Source organism: Carassius gibelio, chromosome B16, assembly GCF_023724105.1.
Source record: "Carassius gibelio isolate Cgi1373 ecotype wild population from Czech Republic chromosome B16, carGib1.2-hapl.c, whole genome shotgun sequence".
Lineage (NCBI taxonomy): Eukaryota > Metazoa > Chordata > Actinopteri > Cypriniformes > Cyprinidae > Carassius > Carassius gibelio.
Genome location: NC_068411.1, coordinates 27591323 through 27617757, shown reverse-complemented (window position 1 = coordinate 27617757; position 26435 = coordinate 27591323). Strand labels below are relative to the sequence as shown.

Genomic DNA, 26435 nt, shown 5'->3' with positions numbered 1-26435 from the left:
ACCAAAGCGCAGTGCCCTTAACGCACACTAAATCCACACATCTCGAATACCGCCCGAGTAGCCTATATTTATTTTGTAACTTATTTTTATCACTTAAGCTAATTAGGAGCACCAGAAATTAAATTGTGTCACCTATACTGAACAGACATTTAAAAGTTTATTTTAAAATGCAGAGTACTGAAAATAAAAATTTAAACTCTGTAAACACTTGCAACACACTTGTAGTGTGTCTCATCAGGTAATGGAAATTTTCGTAATTTTAATATTGTTAAAACTTCATATAGCTATTAATAGTATATTGCCAAACATTTGTAATGTGTTTTGTTCTTTAAGACATCTTTTCTCACCACTGAATAATGTAAATCAATTGATTAACCAGTATATAAATTAACCAGGTAGCCTATATAAATCATTATATATTTTACAGTATCTATTCTAAGTAATGGATTTGTCTGAAGACACACTGTAAGGAGTTTATGAATGGAAAGTGAAATCAGATATGCAATTTCCCTCAAGAAAATTATCTGAACATCCCATTTAAGGCAAATTGAATGAATATTTTTGTATTGATATGTAAACAAGTAAATATAAGGCCAATCTCACAATGAACAACCACAAAAATATGATCGTCCATTTCTTAATGCAAAAGAAATGAAAATATCACATGCTTCTGACTGTAAAAGAAATATAATTCTATATTATTTTAAATACATCAAGATTTAAATTCAGTGAAGTTGCCTTACATTTATGATGATTTTATTTTAAATATATATTGTAGCAACACAGGCATTAAGCAGCCACAAACTGTTTAAAATATCAATTTCATCCAAGATCTTCTTATCAACTTCTCTTCTCTAGACAAGATTAACAGACAGACCATCTGGCATCACCTGGCAGCTGCATTTCTAACATGTTTGACAAGACATAATGTTGAAATTACAAGCTTCCATTTCTTTTCCTTCTTTTCATCTTACTTTGACTAAAGGATTTCTCCATTTGAGTTGATAGAAAAAAACCTGGGAGTGGCTTCACTTATGTGAATTGAAATGGCCACAACTTTATTTTTTTCACAGACAGAACGATAAATAGATAGATAGATAGATAGATAGATAGATAGATAGATAGATAGATAGATAGATAGATAGATAGAGTGATAGATAGATAGATACATAGATAGATACATAGATAGATAAAAAATGAATGCTCACAATCATAAATGAATTCAATAATAATTTATTTCTTTATTCATCTGTTTAATTGATTTCATTTCTATAATTAGCCCACCCGAAAAATATAATTTCCGATTTATTCAAAAAGAAATGAAAGTATTTTAACAGTATTGAATAAACTAAAGAATGATGAAATGATAACAGCAGTTATTATATTATTACAATAATAATCATAATTCAATAACCAGAATATCAACATTCATAACAAATCCAAAAACATCGGTAATGCACTCTGACATACCACTCTTGCTATTAATATAATATATACAAAAAGAAATAAAATTCCCAAGTGTCTGCCCTTTTCAAAAATTGAAATTTAGGGGCGGGGCTTATGGCTTGTCAAGAAAGATGACTGTGATTGGCTTATGGCTGACAGAGACCAACTAAAGTTTATTAGAAAGAGGCACATCATGGGAACTCCATTCATTTACAGCGGACAAAGAAGAGATTACTTGCATGGAAGAGTTGCTAGGCAAGTAATGAGGGAATAAAGCATCAGGCCATACAAAAGATCAGCAGAGTAAAATGGGGATGTCATCTCACGAGATCGACATTGTACAGCGAACCAAAAAAACCTCATCTGACGCACGGCACTGCATTGTGGAGATGCAAAAGCTGCAAAGATTAGCAGGTGACTCATGTCTGGAAAAGCTGATATATGCAAACATATGGTAGGTATTAGGCCTATATATTTATGTACAACCATTGCTTTGTCACCCAGAATCTGTTACAAAACACTTCAATCAGTGAGAAAATGAGTGCAAGCTTCAGACTGGCAAAATGTGTGGCGGACTCACGGCGATGCATTGTAGATTTCAGACTGCGTACAATCAGCCTGAGCGAAAAGTGCTTCGAATAACTCAGCCGACGAGTCGCCAACGGGAGTTTTCATTCCCACAAAGTCCTGTTATGCTTTTTCTTTTTCCACATATCGAGAAAAAGAGAAATCGGTGTAAAAGAACACATTCTGTACACTGCATATACAAACATATTTATGTACAAAATACATTTATATTTATATTATATAACCATCCATACATCCAGTATATACATAACGACTGTACACACACTCTATATACACACAGTCACCCACAACATTATTTAACCTGCATGATCTCTCAACATTTATATTTTTGTCTAGTGGTGTAAAAAGGAAGCAGAGAAATGTCCATGTTGCCCGGCAATGGCATCCAAACAAGGAAATAAAGTTCAATTTAAAACAGCAACTTGGCTTCAAAAACCACCCACGATCCTACAAACGTGCGACCGCCAAATTTCTAAATAAGAGGATTCCACATCCAAGCGGTGTCCTCCATGAAATCAAGAACTTCACAGCAAACCCAAAAAGAATTAAAAAGTAAAAGAATCCATCTTTCTTTCACATACAAAGGAGTCGGTGAGGATCCAGGACGTAGCAAAGTGCGGGAAGGGGGAGCAGGTAAAATAACAGGTTTTTGATTTTGCTTTGCAAAGAGATTGTCACATAAATTCAACGATCAAAAAAAAAAGAAAAAAAAAAGATTTTTTTTTTTTGACTTTTCAAGTTCTTGTCTCACATTACCAGCATGTAAATATGTGATCTTATCTGGGTGAGGTCCAGTCAAAAAGTAGAAAACCACCGGGAAACAATAGTTCAGATATTTCCAGCCTCTTATCAAATCCGCTGATGGACAAATCAGCGTCTCTTAAAAAAAAAAAGGCTGTGTATATTCTGTTTCCCCAAAATAAAAGACATGACTGAGACACAGGCAGGCATGACAGGCAGAGCTAATGTGGCATATGAAGATCATAATGAGAAGAAGTAGAGGATTGTTCAATATCCTACATGTAGTTAGTCAAGAATCTAAAAAACAGCACCTTTGAGATTGATCTGATCCTCAGAACCTCTCCAGCTCTCAACGAACCACTGCACTGTGTGCGACGTCATCTCTCGTGCCATCAAGAGGCATGCAGAAGCCGTCTGGCAGCATCCCAAACGGTCATCATATCGAATTATATCAGAGAGAGGGCACGTCAGAGGAAGGGAACCTATATTTTTTCTTTGGATGGGCTCTGGCACTGGGTCAAAGCCTCAGTTTCTCCTCTGTCAACCAACCGAATCGCGTGACAGCGCCCTGGAATTAAAACCTGGCCAACCTGAAGAATGTCCAAGGTGAGGCCTCCAATTAGGTTCCAGATTGTCCTCCACGAAGCTTTGTGATTGGCTGGAGATGCAGGGAAAAGAGGAGGTGCTTGATGAGCCGCTGACCAATCACTGCTACTAATCTCAGAGAAGAAATGGACTAACCGCCAAAACAGGCAGCTCAACTTAAAATGATTTGTTTTTTTCTATCCAGTTTGCGTTAAACTGAGAGGCAATTGAAAGTTTACCTGAGTCATTCGATTCTACGTCTGAGGTATATTCATGTCATGGCACATTTATCAACTGATAACCCTGTTATCCCACTTTTTCTCAGCCGCTTTTGGGACATATGCAAAATTGCCTGTTTATTATTACTAAATGGAGTAGAAGTCACTTAAAGATAGCCCTCGCAGCTCTTAAAAGCTAAAATGCCAATCAGTCCATTCTCCTCTCTAGTGCCTTCCCAATCTATATAAATATTACAGTACAGCTCAGTGATTTTATTGTGAAGTTACAACTTAAATCTCCTCACTCGCATCTGCCAGCTGTATTGGCATAGCTGTGTTACATACAGAACTTAGCTATTTTACAATGCGACAACAAGGCAATCGACAATGTATTGGGCTACAAATAAATGACTGAAGCCACATGAATGTCTTGAGTCTGTTGCAAACATGACAATGAGCCGATTAATCGTCAAACAAACAATAAAACAAACACTGTGGTGAACGATGAGGAATACAATCAGTATCAGATGGCAGTGATACTCAAATGAGGAATTATAGCTAGCAATATTTATGTACAGTACATAAGATCGGATTATTTTACAAACCAAGCCTGTTATCTAACAAGATCTTCCCTGAAATGACCATTCAACACCACCGAAAACTACTTTAGAGATGCCTAAGCAACTTTAAAGTCAACATGAAAACAAAACGGACCCTGTTTAATATTAACTTATTATTCACAATTTTGTAGCAGAGCTTACAGAACAGTAGGTCATGGGTTTGATTCCCAGAGAATGTGTGAACTGAGAAATGTAAGTTGCATTGCATAAAAGCATCTGGCAATTCCATGAACGCAAATGTAATGATTATTTGGTGTGAGTCATTGTCTACTTTTTACATTCTTAGTCGTCTTATTGATGATTATTTGGTGTATGCTATTCTTTTTACAAAATAAATTTCAGAAAAAAATTCACAAATCCCTTTAATTTTTTAGCTACCAGACTGGATTCTAGTATATAACACCCATTTTTACAATACAATGAATTCCTAAAATGTAAAAAAAAAAATTATATTCTTACCATTTTACTCAAAAACGTCACATTTTGGAGGGAAAATTTGTTGTTTTAAAGTTGACTTTCATGTTGACTTTAAGACCAAAAAACTAAAAAGTTCTGCTTATTTGAAATATCAGCTCACTTCACATCACGTCCATTTTAAAGAAAAAAATTCTGTATAAAAACGACCACAACTGCATTCTGGCCTAGCATCTCGTTTTAGTAAAAAGACAAAAGGTTTTTGACCTGACAGAGATCACCTCGCACTCACCTCACGTTGCAGACACACACTGAAAGAAATCGGCCTGTAAGGAGATAAATGGAAGTACGAAGACACATATGAACAGTCAGGATGATGACAGAATGGGAGGTGGTGATGTGACAGAGAGCAATGCTTTGAGAATCCATAGCACCAGTTAAATACACATAGGTTCTGAGATTGAGAAGAGAAAACATTGCACAAGTTCAGTCTAGTGAGGCAATTCAAAGACCACAAGCACTTTCCAGACATTTGTCCACAAAAAAAACCCAAGCCACGGTCGAATTCCAAAGCTTGACATTTTCAGCATTACATTGAGACGAACACATCAGTCTCTCCTAAATGAGCGATCTTGAGAAGAGAGCGGCATTTGCGCAACCATTTCTGCAATTCTGCTGTCGTTACTCTTGCGTTCATTTGAAAACCCTGTCAGGAGATACAGAAAGGCACTAGGGAAGCCAGACGACATGACAGAATCCCCAAGACAAAGCCGGTGTGTGTTCATCAGTCAAATTTCAACCTCAATACATTTCAAAATGAACTTATGGTTTGTTTGCCCTTCGTTCCTTGGGTCGTTCCCAGTTTCTTGGAATTTTTTACAGAATACGAGGGAGCTCAGTCAAAAAACCTGGAACCTGAAACAAGCACTTTCCAGTGGTTTGGATGACTTGTGGTGGCAGAGGTACTGTATGTGCAAAGGGCTTTTAACTTTGATCCAAAGAAAACATGATTTTGGAATAACATATCGGATCCAATGGAGAGCCCTTTTATTTTGGATGGAGTAACTAATGGTGTGTCCCACCTTCCACTTGTCCTCAGTCTAATGCACAAAATAAAAACAACCGCTGAAGCTTCATCCATCAATGCGGATGACAGGGAACATGAGTTTTTCTTCGGAATTCTTAAAATAAAAATTGGATTTGGTCAGTGTTGTTATTGACCTGCTCCCCCTGCAAACTTGCCCTCCATGCCGTTGCTGATTTTTGGTTGCCGGAGAGTTCCCCGTTCGGCCAGAGTTGTGCGTGAGGACGGGAATGAGGAGGGGAGGCTAACGGGAAGGACAAGATTCCATTCAGGGGGGATCGAGTGGAGGATTCGTCCGATTGGGAGACTCCAACAACTCCTTGAGCACTGGTCAATTCTCCTCCAAAACTCACACCGGTGTCTGCTGAATCCAAGGCGGAAAGCTGCTTTTCCTAGCGAGACAGAGAGAGAGAGAGAGAGAGAGAGAGAGAGGAAAGGGTAGGAGAAGAGAGAGAGAGCAGGCAGAGAGATGGAATGATGGAGGGATGAAGATTCCGCAAAAAAATCAGTAAATGGAATGCGAAAGAGAGAAGTTCCCATGGCAAGAAGATCGATAGGGAAGTCCAGAATAGGAAGATCAAAGAAAAATGAGGTCACAGGGTCAGAGTGAGAGGGAGAAAGAGAGATTTGAGGTGATGAGGGATTGGAAGAGCAGTAAAGGAGGAATAAAACAGAAGCATGAGTCGCATAGCAGAGGAATGAGAAATATCCATAGAATCGCTCAGGGAAAGAGGGATAGACACAAAGAAAAGTAAGAAAGAGGGATGAGGAGGGAGTTACAAATCTGCTGTTGACACGTGTGTTTTAGTGAGGTTGCACTGCAGAAGGCCAGAGTGCTTGTCAAAAACAGTGACACAGAACGATACAGGCCCTGGTTATTGGATTACCTTTGATAAATATCCTCAAAAGTGATTTTAAATTAGAAGAGCACTATTCATTGAGGTTATTTTTGCAATAAAGGGGTCGTATCATTTATTTATTCTTTTGACCCAAAATATGTTACATTTTTATTGAATCATATATTTTACATCCATTCCTTATGGAAGCAAAAAGGTATCCCCTTGGAATTATAAGGTTCTATCTGACATTTCTGTCAAAATTTAGTTATTCACATATTCTTCTTCTGTGACTTATTTACATTATGTGACAGATTTTTAAATGTTGTGTACATTTTGGGACTTTTTATTTAAAAAACAAAAAGGTTCTTCTATCTACACAGTCGAATGGAATGCTAAAACTTGAAGCTCATTATGTCAAAACTAAAGAGAAACTTATAATTTCAAGGGGACGAAATATGTAGTGGCAATGTATTAGTATATTTTAATTTACATATCCAATACCCATATTTGGTCATATATATTCAGCAAGGATGCATAAAATCGATCAAAGGTGTCAAGTAAAAACTTTTACTTTGTTATTCAGAAAGAATCCTGAAAAAAATTGCATCACAGTTTCTACAGAAGTATTAAGTAACACAACTTTTTTCAACATTGATAATAATAATAAATGTTTCTTGAGCACCAAAATCAGCATATTAGAATGATGTCTGAATGATCTTGTGACACTGAAGACTGAATGGTGCTGAAAATTCAGCTTGGCATCACAGGAATAAATAACATTTAAAATATATTAAATTAAAGATATTTTGGCTATTAAACTGCAATCATATTTTACAATATTACAGTACTGTATTCTTGATCATGTAAATGCAGCCTTGGTGAGCATAAGAAACTTATTTAAAAAAACATCTTACCAACCCTAAACTTCTGTCCTATAATGGGGATGTTTTTGACATATTAATGCAACTAGAAAATGCTTTCAGATGCAATTGCATTAACATGGTTACATTCCCACCTGCCAATCATTACATCAGAGCATAACTCAAAGTTATTTTTTCGCAAAAAAATCTGATTGCTCATGATAAGACCCCTTTAAAAGGACAGCTGCCACAAAAGTGTCTGAGTGCAGTAAAAGAGACTTCTACTAAGCATGCAAGCATGCAACTGATGCAACAGTGTGATCAACTCTATAAAGAACACAGGAAGTGAGAATGAATATCTATGTGAAATGTAGGTGCTTTTAGTTAACTGTTGTGACAGTTTGTATTTGCACATGTGCTTGACAGCATTATGCTAGTCCAAGCAAGTCCTCTAGGGAACAAATCATGCATTGTTTATTTCTGTAAAAATAAGAATGGTAAGCTCTTAGCTGAGTTAGTTCTCATTTAAAGCAGTTTGAAAATAAACTTGCTTCTGTCATCAGTACAGATGAAAGACAACAGAGTTGTACAACAAATCAAGTTGCAACCTATCTACCATCTTACAAATATTTAATATCGAATTTGTTTTATATTGCATGATTATATATAAAATGTTGATATTTTATATCAAAATTCACTTGTTTAAACCAAAACAAACAGTGTCAAATGCACTATTTAGAATTTCAGGGAGTTTTTACACTCAATTCGGCTTAACCATATAACTGTATAATTCAGTTTCTAAATGTGGCATAGCAGCATTACCATGTTTACCACCAGAGTACTAATAGCAAGTAACTAGATAAGCATTTACAAGTAGAAATCGGGTAAGTTCACATACAATGTGCGGTTGCTGTTTAAGCAATATCACACAAGCAAGAAAGCTGTTTTTCGACACACAAATGCTGTTTTGCATCACAATTATTAGTAAGAGACAATAATAACAAATATTCACAAACAAATCACATAACGCACAGCAACAGATTTTATTCCAGTGTTTTGGAATGAACATTTAAGTGTCAATGTAAATGAATCACTCGTATGAATTGTGTGTTTTTGAATGAACTGTTTGTGTGAACGATTCAATGTCTTACTCAGATGTTCTGTACTTGTTTTAATTCAGCGTTTTTTCACAACTCTTTTGAAAATAATTCAGTGAATCACTCAGAATCACTTGTCGTCACAAAGGCCTACTGTGTAAACTGCAGAAAGAGTCACACTGAAAGCATTGCAAATATGACCATATGATCATATTTATTCTTAATGAATATATCTCTATACATCTGAATATTTTATCATCAAGTTATTGATTAATATACTTAAATATTTATATTTTTGGCTAATACATTATTGGCAAATTCAGTGTAAAAACACCCTCAAGTCCATCTTTGCCACACACACACACACACACACACAAATAATAATTTGCCTTTCAGACTTTTTGTCATGTGTGGCTTAGCTATTATTCACAAATAGTGTAGACACTGTTTTTATTTAGCTCTTATCCTCTAATCTTACCTACAGAGGCGCAGTGCAGTGCCAAAAGCTGCCTCAGCTCATTTTATATCTAAATCAAGTTCAGTGTGTTTTTCATCATGATCAGTCCTTTTCAGTGAAGTCTGCATTGGGGCGGAAACATTGGAGTTAAATCAACCAAAAGTTAAACCTGAGGCTAATGCATCAAAAAATTCAACAAAACAACATGACAACAACAATTGCACGTAGCATTTTTTTGTTAATATGTTTACCATTCTAAATATACTCACCTGTTATTCATGTTTTACAAGAATTGAAAGTGAAAGGCTCCACTTTAATGGGTTCTATGCTTTTTACACCAAGAAATTTGCTTTGGTTCCAGACTGTTACATTAGCGAAGTGGCTAGCTTTGCTAACATAAGCCAGTCTGACTCAGTTTTGGTGCAATTTGTTTCTCTTCTCAATCAGAACCTAGTATTTGAGAATGAATATGGATTTAGAGTTGGGGAACTGAGGTTTAGATCTAGCTGCAACACTAAACAGAAAGACAAGTGATGACGACAACAGGAGCAAAGGGTGCATCTCTGTCAGAACTGCAACTCATGCGATGGTCACGTTCGTCTGGAACCATTGCTTTTCTTTGGGTGGTCAAATCGAAGTCTTGTTTGAATTGGTCTGTCAGGTAATTTGGGTTCAAAAGTGTGTGTGGGTTTCTACAGCTCTTTAGGACCCAGAAACCTATAAAACATCACCTGCGGCGAACATAATCACAAACACATCGAGCAGCACCACATACATTCACCTTTCATTTTCAATCGGCCTTTCATGTCACATGAACGTTGCATGTCTTCATTTACCCAAAAGAAACAGTACATAAAATGAGTTATTAATGCAACCATGAACATTAAATTTCTATGCAACAAACTAGCGATACAGCTACACGCCACTCAATGCACAAATTTCTACACAAGTACTTCCAAATCACCAGAAGCTCTCTAAACACTGCAACAAAAGCATGAACACATACTACGTACACTCACACTCATCCAGGATTCTCATGCACGCTGATAACCCACCCCTGACCCCTGTCAGGGTGGCGCGGAGAAAGATACGGAGATTTCCCAGAATTCATCATCATCTGTTTCAGAGTGCAATGGTGATGATGTCGACAGAATGGACATGGTGATGAGAAGTCCTGCGCCTTGCACTGAGCCATATGACCTGTGTACCACTATGTAGTGTCAGATTATGCTGAAATTATGAGATTTTGCATGGATGTGAGGTGAAGTCTCCTGCAAAATAATCAAACAAACAAACTCCCCAAGAACATGGCAGCAAAATGACTGTCAGGATACTCAGCATTTGATAATGCACTCATCAAAATGCTGTCATTATTGCATTTATCAGTATTGCTTAATTTAAATGGATTTTTGCTTGAGCAAGTGAAGGAAAAACTAGCTAATGCTTTACTTTCCAAAAAAAAAAGTAATCAAAACAAAATGTATTACTTTTTTTAGGAACAATGCAGCTTACACTGTGCTGTTTTTTCCTCCAGATATTTTTTACGCTAAATACCAAACAGAGTAATTTTGAAGAAGTGTGAGAAGTTCAAAATTATCTTAAGTTTATGTGGAATGTCATATTTACTTAAGATAATTTTAAGATGAACAACAAACACTGTGGATTGAGACAGAGCTGTGGGAGAATATTTGCCAGAATGTCTCACTGAATATCGACAGAATTGTTCATTTCATTTCTTGCCATAATATTTGACAACACATAATTAACATCTGTCTGTCTGGCTATCTAGATATCTAGTCATCTCCGTCTGTGTCTGTCTGTCTGTCTGTCTGTCTGTCTCTATCTATCTATCTATCTATCTATCTATCTATCTATCTATCTATCTATCTATCTATCTATCTATCTATCTATCTGTCTGTCTGTCTGTCTGTCTGTCTGTCTGTCTGTCTGTCTGTCTGTCTGTCTCTATCTATCTATCTGTCTGTCTGTCTGTCTGTCTGTCTGTCTGTCTGTCTGTCTATCTATCTATCTATCTATCTATCTATCTGTCTGTCTGTCTGTCTATCTATCTGTTTTCTGTCTGTCTGGCTATCTAGATATCTAGTCATCTGCTTCTGTCACTATCTATCTATCTATCTATCTATCTATCTATCTATCTATCTATCTATCTATCTATCTATCTATCTATCTATCTATCTATCTATCTATCTATCTATCTATCTATCTATCTATCTATCTATCTGTCTGTCTGTCTGTCTGTCTGTCTATCTATCTATCTATTTATCTATCTATTTGTCTGTCTCTCTGTCTATCTATCTATCTATCTATCTATCTATCTATCTATCTATCTATCTATCTATCTATCTATCTATCTATCTATCTATCTATCTATCTATCTATCTATCTATCTATCTATCTGTCTGTCTGTCTCTCTGTCTATCTATCTTTCTGTCTGTCTGTCTGTCTATCTAGATATCTAGTCATCTACGTCTGTCACAATCTATCTATCTATCTATCTATCTATCTATCTATCTATCTATCTATCTATCTATCTATCTATCTATCTATCTATCTATCTATCTGTCTGTCTGTTTGTCTGTCTGTCTGTCTGTCTATCTATCTTTCTGTCTGTCTGTCTGTCTGGCTGGCTATCTAGATATCTAGTCATCTACGTCTGTCTGTCCCTATCTATCTATCTATCTATCTGTCTGTCTGTCTGTCTGTCTGTCTGTCTGTACATCCATTTATTGTAGATCTGTCTGTCTGAACCTTCAAATGTCTTTACAAACTTCTCAAACTATAAGGCTTACATCAACTAAGGTTGTTTTTTCCCTCAGATTTGAACAAGTCAACATTTATACTAGTTTAATTGACTCTGGCTGGGAAGTACGGGTGCATATGACTTTGTGCAGGCGAGGTGCAGTGTGTGTGTATGTGGACGAGTCAAGGGTACATACAGTGGATGTGGGAGGAGACAGAGGTGGAGTGGGCGGGTCACAGTCAGGTGAGTCGTTACCTGTGCATTCGCAGTGGGACGGGTGCAAGGCGGGGCTGCACTAGGATGGACTGCCGCCTCCCCTAAGAGAAATCACCGTATCTCATCAACACATGACAGGAGAAGAGGAGAGGAGAGAATCGTGTGTATTTGAGGGTGTGGGCCTGTGCATCAATCCCAGCAGGCAAAGGGAGTGTGTATCCGTGAGATCGGCATGCATGTGGACTCACACAAAAATACACGCAAATTCCCAGACAAACATTTAAATGTCCACCAAAATACACACACAATCCTCACTACATACAGTAAGTCAAGGGCAAACGAAATCTGTGCTGAAGCTCTCAGTGCCATGTTGGACATTGTAATGATTTTGCAGCCAACATGCAGCTACAAGCTAAACAAAACTCTTCTCTACAAGTACAACAGGGTAATTCTTCAGCTCTCAAAATCCCAGTAATCTGCAAACAGGGACATGCTACTGGCTCAATGCACCTGACATAATATAAGTGGCGAGAAAAACGGCAGAACATAAACAAACACAACCGCTTGTGAAGGTCTGCCAAGCACATGAGCAAACACAGAGCTGTCAGAGAAGCATCAATACAAACTACGGGACAGTTCAAAACCAGGGCGCTTTACAAACACAAACTTCTCTCTTGCTGAAATCAGAGTGGCTTTAGAAGAGAATTTGATCAGTTTTAATGCAGAATGAGTTTTATTATATTTTACACTACCGGTCAGAAGTTTGGAAGAATTAAGTTGTTGTAATGTTTTTAAAAGAAGTCTATTACGCTCATCAAGGCTGCATAGATTTAATAAAAAAATTACTGTAAAAATGATAATCCTGTGAAATATTATTACAATTTAAAATAACTGTTTTCTATTTCAATATATTTTAAAATGTCATTTATTCCTGTGATGCAAAGCTGCATTTTCTGCAGCCATTGCTTCAGTTTTCAGTGTCACATGATGCATAAAAAAACATGCAGAAATTTCAGGGAAAAGTTTTAACACTGATAATATTAAGAACCATTACTAAAAATTGAGCACTGAAACCAATAACAATAATAATTCATTCAGAAAAAAAAATCAGGAACAAGTTATAATAAATACATACAATTATATATCACAATATAAAATAATTTATTTTATAATTTAAAATTTAAAAAATATATTTTTTTAATATATTATTGTTTATTATATAATAAATCTATTTTCAAATTATAATTGTATAACATTGAATGTATTCAAATAAACATGTAATATAATAAAATAGAAAGCATTTTAATTAGTTATGATATTTCACATTATTACAGCTTTTACTGATCAAATAATGCAGTAATGATTAACATAAGAGAGATATTTTAAAATCTTTAAAAAAATAAAACAATTAATTACTCCAAACTTTTGACCGACAGTGGAAAAAAAAGGAAGTCATTTTATTTATATTATGTTTTTTATTAAGTAAATATATACAATATATACACATATGTATATGTACAAGCTTTTTACTTAAAAAAAAGCTTTCTTTGCCTTATGTAAATTAATAACATTATTAATTAATAATATTAAATGTTTATTATTTAATTTATATGAAGTACATCAGAACTTTATAAGGCAGAATCCCCCCCCAAAAAAAAAAATTTAATCAATCTAAATGTGTAAAACAGATGTTAAAAACATGTTTCCTTATGGAAGCGCAGCAGTCTCGCCCCTTCCAAACATCTTCTGATGCCCACCTGAGCTTCTCTTTCACACACTCTTTGTATTCTGCAGGAGAATCAGTGCTGACTGTCTGCGGTTCTGTCCACTCAGCAGCTTTCCTGATCCCTCAGCTATACGTGCAGCAGCTTACACGTCTGATCTCATCTTATCTGGTCAGAAACAGGATTATTGATTTTCTCCTTTTCAAAGTCACAACGAAAGTCGATTTAGATCCTGCTGGAGCGGTCGATTGATGTGTGCACAGACTGGAACTGCTGAGAATTTGGTGTTTGTTGTTACATACAGTACAGCGATGCACCATTTATGACAAATTCAAGCATAAAAAAAGAAGCGGGGGGATGATGCGTGGAAAGAAATGTGAAGCATCTGACATCCTTACAGGAAGAACTGGAGTTTAATGCTTAGCTAAATATCTTTCCACTCGAGGTAAAGCAACACTGAGCAAATGATGCTTCAAAAATGCTAGAATTATCCAATTATGTACTTAAGTATTTGTACTTGTTGAACTATCCCACTGGAAATATTTGAATAACATCGCAAATGTTTCACCTAGACAGCAAAAGGACTGAATGGAGAGCAAAATGAGACTCTGGCCTGAGAAAAAATATAATATATATTTATATAATATAATATTATAGAAATAATTATATAAATGATATATAATATATAAATATATTTATATATAATATAAATTATATTAATTGAAATATATACATGTAAATACATGTAAACTGTATGTGTGTGTCTTTATATATATATATTGAGACAGTATTTGAGTAAACAAAAACTTTTATTTTGGATGCGATTAATCTTTTGACAGCACTAATTCAAACCTAAATAAAACATTAATAATTTTTTTATTATATTAATTATTTTATTATTTTATTTTTTATTATTAAATTATACCACATTTGGGGCCAGTAAGTTATAATATTTGTATTATTATTTTTCTTTTTTATATAAATTAATAATTTCATTCTGCAAGGATGCATTAAACTGAACAAAACAAACATTAAAGACATTTATAATGTTACAAAATATTTCTTTTTTGAATGAAAGCAGTTTTTGAATTTCCGATTTATCAAAGAATCACAAAAAAAAAAGATTTACAAAAAAAAAAAAAAAATAAGCAGAAAAAACAAATGTTTTGTGAGCAGTAAATTAGTATATTATAATATTTTCTGAAGGATCATGTGACACTGAAGACTGGAGTAATGATGATTTGCATCACAGGAATAAATTAAATTTTTAAAATATATTAAAATATGAAAAAGTAGTTTGAGCATTTAATAAGATTTCCCAATATTACTGAACTATTTTTTATTGCATTAATATTTCTTATATATTTTTTCCAAACTTTGGAACACTAGTGTATAATAATATAAAACAGTTTTGCAGACTAAAGAAGAAGTTAAAGTTACAGTTTTAAATTCTTCTCAAGGAAAAGAAAAAAGTCATTCCTCTTGACATGCCCGCTTTTAGCCTTGTCTGAGAAATAAATCCTTCATCAGTTTTAGCATCATCATCAGAAATCAGTGCTACTCATCCTCAAGTGGATCAACTCTGTGAGTTCTGACCTACAAATCATCACATCAGCGATGGAAATCAGTCCCTTAAAGCATTCAGACAGGCAGAGCAAACGAGCAAAGACATTCCGACAGAAACACAGAAGAACAGACACACAAACAACGGTCCAGGACACCAGAAGAAGACAGACCTGGTCTGCGAACATCCTGGGTTTGTGCTCAGGCATCACCCCTCCCCTCAGCTCGTCTTCCACAGCCATCAGTCTTCACGGAAAACAATGAAAGTGAAGGAGAGAGAAAGACATGATCAGTTCCAAAGCACACAGACATTACTGAGATCAGACACAAGTGTTCATCAGCCAGAAATATCATCGATAAAAGCATTGGTTCTAGTATAAACTGGAGTAGTTTGGCTGATTTGGTCCAATCTGGAAAGCCTACTGTGAGAAATTCCATCAAAAACATGTCTCATTATGTCATATAATTACATATTTCCATCATCCCATGGGAATAAAGGAGCGGATAAATGAAAACGGGCCACGTTGTACGGCTTCTGACGATGGCTGCCGCTCTTACTGGCAGCTTATTTCAGCAATTACACGCTATTGAAGTGTCCGCCAGTGTGCATCAAAGTGACGTTTGGTTGATGCACAAACAGAGATGTTTTCATATCTCCACATGAGCATTTCACATCTCTCTGGAAATCACATCAGACGCTGTTTTTAGGCAGAACAAACCACTTTAACAGGCTCCAAACTGGTGTGATTATCAACTGAACAGCGGCTTTGTGAGGATTGATGTGTCTCGTGATGTTTGGTTGATATATGTTGACAAGACAATATGAGTGCATGACATGACAACTCACATTAAATGCATGCATTTTGGTTTGAATATGAAAGGTTTCATTCTTTTTTTTATGTGTACTGATATGAAATGGTACATTTATTTATTCGCAGGATGACTTATTCTAGCCTTAGGCATACTAGTAAATAATGAATTGCACAGTTTAAGTTTAAAACAATGTGATTGGATATTTTATTCCATTGATAAACGCACATATATGGTTGTACAAAACCAAATAAAAAAACAACAGCAAAAACAAACAAAATTAAAAGACAAGATAAGTGCTTCAGGACTTCAGAAAAAAATACAGAATCATTATTAACAAAGGTCCGACACATTTCACAAGCAGAGGTCAGAAGGAATCGTTAGTAAAGCTTCATTGTGCCATTTAACATTGCTACATTATCAAGGCATACAAGAATTAAATATATATATATATATTTTGTATACAGAATATATATTATCTATACTCTATTTCTGAATAAATAGCTTTTGTTATTGGTTTCAGAATCTTTAATACACTCATTTATATACATCAATATTTGAAAGGCTAACAATGAAAAACAAAAAGACTTAAAAAAGGCTTTTTTGTCAGTGCAAACATTTCATATTCTTCCCGGTTATTGTTTATATCAACACCACACTGCAAAAAAAAAAAAAAAAAAAAGATTTTCTATGAATTCGTTTCAATCCTAAATTAATCCAGTGTTCATGTTTCTTGATCTATAATTCATATCTCTATGTTTATTTCACAAACAGCACCACACAAAATAAGATATTTATAACAACTCACTTACCTCATGTTTAATATTTTATACTGCATCATCTTGGTATTGCACATGAAACATAAGACTGAAACTATAGTTTGTTGTGTTAATATTTACCAGGTCATATTTCACCTCTAAATCAACAGAAATTTGTATTTTTATTTTGCATAAAGCAAATGAAGGCTATTTTGTACTTTATGCTGTGACAATGCTTTCACATTTGCTTAGTAGAAAAGCACAAATGAGATTAAATACAAATACTTTCAAGCCAGTTTCTGAAGTTTTACTGAATATTTGAAAATGCATGCTCTTGACGCTGAAACTGATATTCCCGCCAGGCCTAAATAACTGAAAGCCGAATGTGATGAGGAGCGCTCTTCTTCTGATAGCACATAGAGATATGGAGAACATGGACCTCTGACATGTGATCTATTCTGATACATACAACACAGTGAAACTGGCAGTTCAGGAAGAGAGGATTCTGGGTATTTTCAAGATGTTCTGCTACAGTCATCGATGGTTATTTGGAAGAGAAATCGCCAGCACCTTTTCTATCTTCAAGATAAACAGGTAAAATCTGAATAAAGGCTTTTAAAATAATAAAACATTATTATTGCAGATATGCTGAAATAATTCACACTCCCTCATCTCAATCTTAAACCTGTATTTCTCCTTCTATACAGTATACTGATTTTATTTTTCCCAGAAGCACAATAAATGAATAAATAAATATTATTATTTTTTATTATTTTTTACTTTATTTTATTTTGTATCCCACTGAAAATTGAATAGCATACGGGTTTGGAATGAGATGAGGGTGAATAAATAACAACAGAATTGAATTCAATGGATGACCAAGCTTTTGCAAATGGCAATTCTTCTTTAACTGAACAAGTTTCTTAAACATTAGCCATTCATAAAGCAACTTTTCTTTATCAGCTCAAGCACAATCTGTCCATGTCAAACTTGTTTCCTCAGACTGCAGTGCTTAAAATGACAAATATATACTGCCAGCACACGACTGCCTCCATTACAAACACATCCCGCTCATCCCGAGATCATTCCAGTAAGGTACTGCGCTAATGCACGTCAAGGAGGGAAGAGACTTGATGATTTATATTTTTATGCCCTTTTGGGAGTAAGAACCAGGGCTCCCTTCATCATCTGAGTGTCTTGACTCCATGTCTTCATTCCTAGAATTGGATTAAAATAGCAATATACTCTGTGACACAAAATATGCGGTAAGTGCTGCATTACAGGAAGTTACATCATCATTTCATTAACCAATGGGTGGGGAGATGTCATTTATAACAGTGAACAAAACATTGGAAGATGGATCTCTGTAGATTCATACAGCTAAAAAGAATCCAAATAACACAGTCATAAAAATGATGAAATGAAGCAAAGTAAAACAACAACAGGGAGGAAATGAACCCAGTTCATCAATTAAAAGCAGAGACACAACATGCAATTACAAGACTGAGATGTCTATGTTAAACTAACATGAGAGTGACATGATTCAGTGTAAATGGCAGTCGCTTTAGAGAACCCCTTATAAAATGCATAAAACACAGTGACCCTAAAAAGTATTGGGATATCATAAAAAAAAAAAAAATGGAGATATCAAATAATATACTGTATCTGCTAATTAAAATTTAAATTAATGAATTAAAAGGAAATTAAACTCTAAAAATATTGTTTAAAATAAAATTGAATAGAAAATCTAATTAAAAAATAAATTAATACAATTTATACTTTTATTCAGCAAGGATGCATTAAATTGATCAAAAGTGATAAAGGTTTATTATACGGTATATTAATAAACAATAGATGCATTTATAATGTAACAAAATATTTATATTTAAAATAAATCCATTCCATTCGTAAAAAAAAAAAAAAAAAAATTCATGGTTCTAACAAAATTATGAGGCCACAAAACTGTTTTCAGCTTTGATAATAATAAGAAATGTTTCTTGAGCGGATTTCTGAAGGATCATGTGACACTGAAAACTGGAGTAATGATGCTGAAAATTAAGTTTTACTTCACAATAATAAATTACATTTTAAAATATATCCAAATAGAAAACAGCTATTTTACATTTTATTAATATTTCATTTTAATAAAGTATTATTACTTTTTGTGAAAGTGTGCTATATTTCTTTAAAGAATGCCACTAGATTTGAGATTTTGATTGTATGATATTTTGTTATCTCAATGTATTGTCATTCAGATATTTTTGAGTGTGGTTTAATTATACAAATACTTTTTGGAGCACTATTTCTAAACAGCATTACACAAGGGGTCTTTGTCAAAGGAACAGAGGTACAGTTAGTACTCGGTGAGCGTGATCATGTAACCACCGCTCAATGTTTCTCCAGCCTTTTTTTCATATTACCTGTCGATAATTCCTTTAATTTGGTTGTCTTTCTCCATCTGCTGCTGTCTCAGTCTCCTCTCGCTGTTCTCCAGTCGGCTCTGATACTGCAGCAGGATTTTATTGGTCTGCTGCTCCTGAGTTAACAGCCTCTTCTCGTACTCCTCCAGCTTGCGGTGTGACATCATCAGACGCTCCTTCAGAGAGTTGATCTCCTCCTCGTATTCACGCACCTGCGTCCAGAGAAGAGAGGAGGACAGCAGGCGTGTTATCAGAGCAGATGGTAATAGGTTGGTGAGTGAGTGACTAAAAGTGTCAAAAAGTTTTACAAGTATTAAAAGGTAAAAAGTATTAAATAAATGTAAAAATAAATAAAGCATTTAAATTAAATAAAAATTAATTTAGAAAAATAAATATAAATTAAATTAAAGTAAAAAAAATAAAATAAAATGTTAATTTAATATTTTTAGAAATTATAATTAACATTATAATTAACATATTATCCATTCCATTAAATGGTAGAACAAAAAAAAGTTAGGTACAAAAAGCTTCGAACATTTATTAAAAGTTTTAAAAAATGAAAGTAAAAATAAAAGTTTGAATTAAAATAAAAAGTATTTAAAATTACATATTTAAAAATTATTTTAAAAAATTAAAATAGTTTATTTTATTGTCTATTAAATGGCTTTAATAAACATTTAGAATATAATTAAAATCTATAAATCTTAAAAAGTATTAAAAACATTAAATAAAACTTTATTAAAAATAAAAATAAGTAAAATAAAAATGAAAACAAAAGTATTAAAACAAACAGAATGAGTTGTGAAAATTACAAATATTAAGATATTACCTATTAAATTGATTTAATAAACTGCAATGCAAAAAAGTAAAAAACCTGTAATAAAAATGTCAATAAAGTACAACTAGTGTTCATCGCTGGTGATTTACCAACTAAAAGTAGTGTGCATTTACTTAATCTTAATCCAAAACTCTTTCTTTCTTCTGTGGAATATAAAAGGGACATTTCTAAAGCATATCCTGGGAACAATATTTGTCAAAATGTCATCTTTTGTGAGAAATAAAGACTAAGAAAGTAAGCCACACGGGTTTAGAATGGCACGAGGGTGGGTAAATAATGACTGTTTGTGCATTTTTTTTGCAGCTCAGTCGTTTTCAGAACAGTGTGGTTTTTCCAGTAATGAGCTGCTTTCAGATTTTGGCCAACATTTGGTTTACAAGCAAGAATGATTTTGCTCCCTGCAGCTTTTCCACAAGGAACGTGTCATTCATGCATTAAAATGTTGCCTAGGTGGACAACCACGGTCAATGCAAATGAGCAAATTCTCCTTCCAAACCACACGGGAATGAGAATTTGTATTTCAAAAAAGCTGATTCATAGCTGAAGATGAAGCTGTCTTTTAACAGGCACACTGTGAAACAATGAAAAGCAGTTGCATGTCAGCTCTGCACAAATTTGCACAGGGGAGGACAGAGGGTCAAGAGCAGCCAGGAGGAACTTATTAAAAGCCCATGCTGCGCTCTCCTGAAGAAGGCTACTCGTTCTCATTTCATATTTAAATAATGCATAAATGAGGCTGCCAGCACCATCTGTTGCAGAGGTGAAAGATATGGCATGCATCTCTTTGACACGCTAAGGTGGGAAACAAAACTGAGTGTCTTGTGGCATGTTTGCACAAGGACAGAGACAAGAATGAAGCTCGAGTTTGGACCAAGAATCTAAGGGATAGCTCAACCAAAATTGCCCACAACAATCACATCACAGCGTCCTTCTAGCATGACAATTTCTGTTGGTATGACTATAATAAACCCTCAGAAACACACCCTGTCCAGACGCGACTCGTCCATGCTCTTTGAATACTCCTTGAGTTTGTATTCCTCTCGGTCGATGCGGGAGCTCTCTATGTCAGCAGAAAGATGGGGCATGTTGGACACCCAGGCGACCGTTCGCTCAGAGGCAGGGATCGAGGGGTTGAGGGTGGTTGGAGATTGGGAAGAGCCCTGAGGAAAAGAACACAAGATCATGTAAGTGTGGAAGCTCCATCTCCAATATTTACACTACAGTTTCGGGTTGGTACGATTTTTAATGTTTAAAAAAAAAAAGTCTCTTATGCTCACCGATCCTGCATTTATTTAAATCAAAAACGCTGTAAAAATAGTAATAGTGTGAAATAATATTTCAATTAAAAATTGTTTTCTAATCAAATATATTGTAAAATGTAATTTATTCCTGTGATGCAATGCAAAATTTGTAGCATCTTAACTGCAGTTTGCATTGTTGTGATCCTTCATAAATTATTCTAATATACTGATTTGCTGCTCATTTCTTCTTAATATCAGTGTTGAAATCTTATTGCTGCTTAATATTTTTTTGAAAACTGTGATAAGATTTTTTTCAGAATTCTTAAAAAAGTCCAAACGAATGGCATCTATTTCAAAAACAATATTTTGCAACATTATAAATGTTTTTACTGTCACTTTTGACTTCTGAATTTAAAATGCATTACATATTAAATATAATTACTAAATATGCTTGATAATTTAATGTTACTACCAATTAAATTGTTGTGCTTTCATATCTGTTTGAACAGTTTTCACCACATTTAAATCCCTAGTCCCTGTGTAGCATTTAATATATTTTTTAATTTATTTTACAGTATATACTTATTTTAGTCCCTGTGTAGCATTTTATATATATATATGTATATATATATATATATATATATATATATATATATATATATATATATGCGTGTGTGTGTGCATGCGAGTGTGTGTGTGTTGACTTTTTTAAAAATATGCAAAAAAAAAAAAGATATTGTTGATTAAATGGCTTTAATAAACTTAAAAAATCATTCAAATGCCAAGAATAAATGTGAAAAACTCTCTGTGTGGTACAGTATTTTAGATGTAACTGTTTTCTAGTCAGATTAATAAATTATGCTTTTTTTTTTTTTTTTTTTTTTCACTATTGCATATTAAAAGTGTCCAAGTTTGATGCTGCCATTTTAATAAGATCCTCATTGTTTTTGTTTCATTGTTTTATATATATATATATATATATATATATATATATATATATATATATATATATATATATATATATATATATATATATATATATATATATATATATATATATATATATATATATTTAATGATTTGTTAAATTATTTCCCATTTAATGGCTTTAATAAACTTTTAAAGTCTACACATTTTCCCAAGACCCCCCCCCCCCTTTTTTTTTATAATTTTATAGAAATCACACACATAAAAAAGCTAGACAAAAGCACGTCTGATAGCAGGGAGAGCGAAGAATGGTTTCTGATTGGAACACCTGTTTGCTCATGGTAGGCTTAAGCAGATGCTGTTGCTGGATCTGCTGTCGTTCCTGATGTGATTTGGATTGCTGTGTGGACTGTGGCGTTCCGCCCTGAGAGCCCTGCGATCCCTGGCTCTCTCTGGTGGAGCTCTGCTGATGCGGTAGGCCAGGCGGGGTGCTGTCTTTGACCGACAGCTGCTGACGAGGGCCCTGCTGCCGGCCCCCGAAGCCAGACTCCGGGGACTGGAGCAGGTTTCCGCTCTGTGGCCTGGTCTTGCCCGCAGGAGCGGCGGCGGCGGCAGAACTCACGGAAAGCTGATGTGAGGGTTGTGATTTCATGCGCTGCGTGGGAGGAGCCATGGAGCTTTGACGGACAGGCTGAACGGTGGAAGGAGGCGTGGCGAGCGATGAATGAGATGTGCCGGTCTGTGATGCCATGCCTGCCATCTGCTGCTGCTCCTGGTCATGAGACACATGCTTAAGTTACAACCACCGCTTATTTCGAAATCACTTCCATACAGAAAGTACTAAATCCATTCAGTACAATAAGAATAAAATACAATACAATGCTGCAGGAGTGAATGAACCAAAGTTCCCACAGCATAGTATGTCCATTTTTATTAAATAAGCTGTGTGACCAACAAAAGTTTACGAATCACTACTGTCACCTTTTGGTTGTTATCAAATTAGAACAAAACTGAATTGAGCTGGATAACAGTGTCTTCTGTAAATCTGCCTTGAAGAGGTTTCATTATTGATGAACATTGCACGGAATGAATCGAATCAACATTTAAGTAAATTAAGCTGAATAATGACACTATTATTTTCTGCCAAACTGCAGAACATATCTCATATCTGAATCAGATTTGTTTTGTAAATGGGACTGGTTGTTAGTGCTGCTTTCTGAGGAGCTGTTTTACAGCTGAATTCAATTAATATTTTATATAGTTATTTATAAATAAATATGACTAGACATTGTGTTTTTTACGACATTATAAAGTTAAAAAATCATGAGCCAGCTATTATGGTTGTATTTTATATCATAGAATAAAACCACAGGCTCTTGAAAAATATACATGTGATATAATTATAATTATGATTCTATAATATAAATGTTATATAATAATATATATTTATATAAACAAAATTTTATTTTACTTTGGGATAATGTACAATGGGATTGAAAGTTTCCAAGATATCAGGGTTTTTAGTCGCTGACTGAAATGACACTCTTGATGTGGACTTTTGTAAAAATCTACGAGACCATAGTGTCCCATTTCTCATTTTATGATGAAGATGATGGTACTCTCTAGCTTCTATGTAGCATTTGATCATGGGACCATGATGTTGTTACTCAATATTTTTGTCCTCTTTTCCAGTAGAAATATCTTAACATTCTTATACAAGATATATATATAAAGAATCTTTACCAAATTTGGGCATGTTTACATTTAATACTAGAACAGAGGAGTCAAACAAATTAACTTAATTCAAAATGAAAAAAGCTTTTATTTTTCTGACCGTGCTGGCAGATATTCGTCACTTAAATTTTATAGATTTTTTTTTTTTAAGAATACAAGACAAGTAAATGCATCTTGATTCAAGAATGCTTACATATTTGTATTGGAAAGAGAACTTCTATACTAGCATCAAAATGATACTCTCTCAACAGTCTTTCAAAAATGGCCAAGAAAGCTGCCATCAAGGCTTTTGATCATGGTACAACCAATTAAGGGGAGTCGTGGCCTAGTGGTTAGAGAGTTTGACTCCTAACCCTATGGTTGTGGGTTTGAATCTTGGGCTGACAATAAAACGACTTAGGGGCCCTTGAGCAAGGCATTGAACCCCCAACTGTGTGTTCACTGCTCTGTGTGTGTGCGCACTTTGGGTGGGTTAAATGCAGGGCATGAATTCTGAGTATGTCACTTCCCTATTTTCTTTTTTTTTTAAACTTCTACTTTAAAATGTTAGTTCAACCAAAAGGAAAAGCAATGCATCCTGTGTGTATATGACTTTCTTCTTTCAGATGAATCCAATCAGATAGGTAGGTGTTTTTGTTCAATAGTCCGAAAGAAGTACAATAAAGCACATCCATCCATATTAAACCGATGCATCACATGGCTCCTGGGGGGTGAATAAAGGCCTTTTGTAACGAATCCATGCGTTTTTGTAAAAAAAAAAAAAATCCATATTTAAAATTATAGAAACAGTTTAGTGTAACTTCCGCTAACTGTCGTACGCGCATTCGTGAGAGAAAGCCTTTCTGGCGGAGGATGTAGGATGTAGGCACAGCGCATGCGCGTTTGAGTTTCGCCAAAACCAACATATGTTTACAGGAGGAAAGGAAGCAAAGTTCCCTTACTTTACCAAACGAGAACCAGTCTCCTCTTGGCTTTGAAATCCTCCAATATTTTTCTTTAGAAATCCGCTAATTTGTGACCGGCATTTTGTTTGGCTGTCTATCCTCCACACTTCAGCATTTGCCATTAATCAATGGTGTGTGGGCAACACATACATCCTACGCCATCCGCCCTGGAACGACTTCCATCTACTACAGTTATCATACGTGAAAGAAAGGTGTTGATAACATTTTAAATATGGATATTTTTCTTACAAAAACTCATTGATTCGATACAGGAAGCCTTTATTCACCCCATCAGAGCTGCGTGAGGCATGTTTTAATATGGATGGATGTGCTTTATTGGACTACTTTTGGACTGTTGAACAAAAACATCTGCCCATGCCATTATAAAGTTTGGAAGGACAAGGATAATTTTTTATATAATGCCGACTGGATTCGTCTGAAAGAAGAAAATCATTTACACCTAGGGCTGCCTCAAGGGTGAGTAAAACATGGCCTAATTTTCATTTTTGGGTGAACTAACCCTTTAAGATTAAAATGATCCAAAAGCCATTAGAAATGGTCAAGGAACTACCTGCATGTGCATGGGGATCTGGCGTCGCCCGTATTCGCTCTGGTTATGGCGGCTATAGTCGTCGCTGTAGCTGTGGGAGTGAATGATGCTCGGCTGACCCAGATGAGGGCCGGGTCTGAGGGTGGAGAGGTCCTCGCTGCGGGAGAAGCCACCGTGGGCAAACTGCGGGATGTAACCGGGGTGAGAGGCGTCCGGCTCTGGGGCCAACAGGAGAGGAGGAGGAGGTTGAGCTCGACTGTGCTGGTGGTGAAGCTGAGGACCATCAGCAGCGAGGTGGAACAGAGGGTTCTGGAAGGAGAGGGGGTAGCGGAGCGCGGCGGCTTGCTGCTGTTGCTGCTGGGACAGCGAGTCGGTTGTGGTTCCCATCTGGCTCAGCTGGTTCAACCTCAGACCCCCGGACATGCTGGAACCCCCGGATCCGGCTGACATACGCCCTCCGGCACGCAGCTGGCCTCCGAGGCCTCCTCCCAAGCCCGGGAACCCACCGTAGCTGCCGAGGCCAGCAATCGAGGCCTGGGAAGAGTTGAGCATGTCCCCCACAGACTGCAGGTTAGAGACGCTGTTCATTCTTGAATCCTGGAGGTCCATCATAGAAACATTTTCATTAACACCTACAGCAGAACCTACGGGCGAGAACGCTGCAGATACCTGCCGAACGCAGCAGGTGTGGCCGGTTATGAACGTGGCTTGACAGCGTGCGTGTATTAACTGGAGGGTTAAAAGGAATCATTCACCCAAAAATGAAATTTCTGTCATTATTTACTCCCATATGCTGTTCTTTTTTTTCAATGGAACTTAGAAGTAGCATTTTTATGCTTAAAAGCATGCTGCCATATTTATATGCCATTGCTTTTTATGCATAAAAACTAAACCCAGGTTTTTCTAGCAATTTTTTTTGATTATATAAATATATATACTCATTTTTTTATGGCTCATTTAAATGTGTCATTGTTACACTGTGGAAAAAAATGCATTTAAA

At 35.4% G+C, this 26435-nt stretch overlaps 1 protein-coding gene across 10 annotated transcripts in view; it reads right to left on the bottom strand.

Moving 5' to 3' along the window:
* Positions 1–1217: 1217 nt before the first annotated feature.
* syngap1b (synaptic Ras GTPase activating protein 1b) overlaps positions 1218–26435 on the bottom strand; it is a 108790-nt gene continuing 83572 nt past the window's right edge. For 4 of the 10 annotated variants that reach the window (XM_052579085.1, XM_052579090.1, XM_052579093.1 and 1 more), the window contains 6 exons: positions 25457–26032; positions 22536–22979; positions 21023–21199; positions 19202–19413; positions 15387–15459; positions 1218–6088 (listed from right to left, as the gene is read on the bottom strand). In XM_052579085.1, coding sequence (XP_052435045.1) covers positions 5795–6088; positions 15387–15459; positions 19202–19413; positions 21023–21199; positions 22536–22979; positions 25457–26032 — 1776 coding nt within the window. In that variant the 3' untranslated portion in view covers positions 1218–5794. Of the gene's footprint in view, positions 6089–11965; positions 12028–15386; positions 15460–16200; positions 17999–19201; positions 19414–21022; positions 21200–22535; positions 22980–25456; positions 26033–26435 lie in introns of those variants that run through there. The other 6 variants (XM_052579087.1, XM_052579088.1, XM_052579089.1 and 3 more) reach the window with 6 other exon arrangements.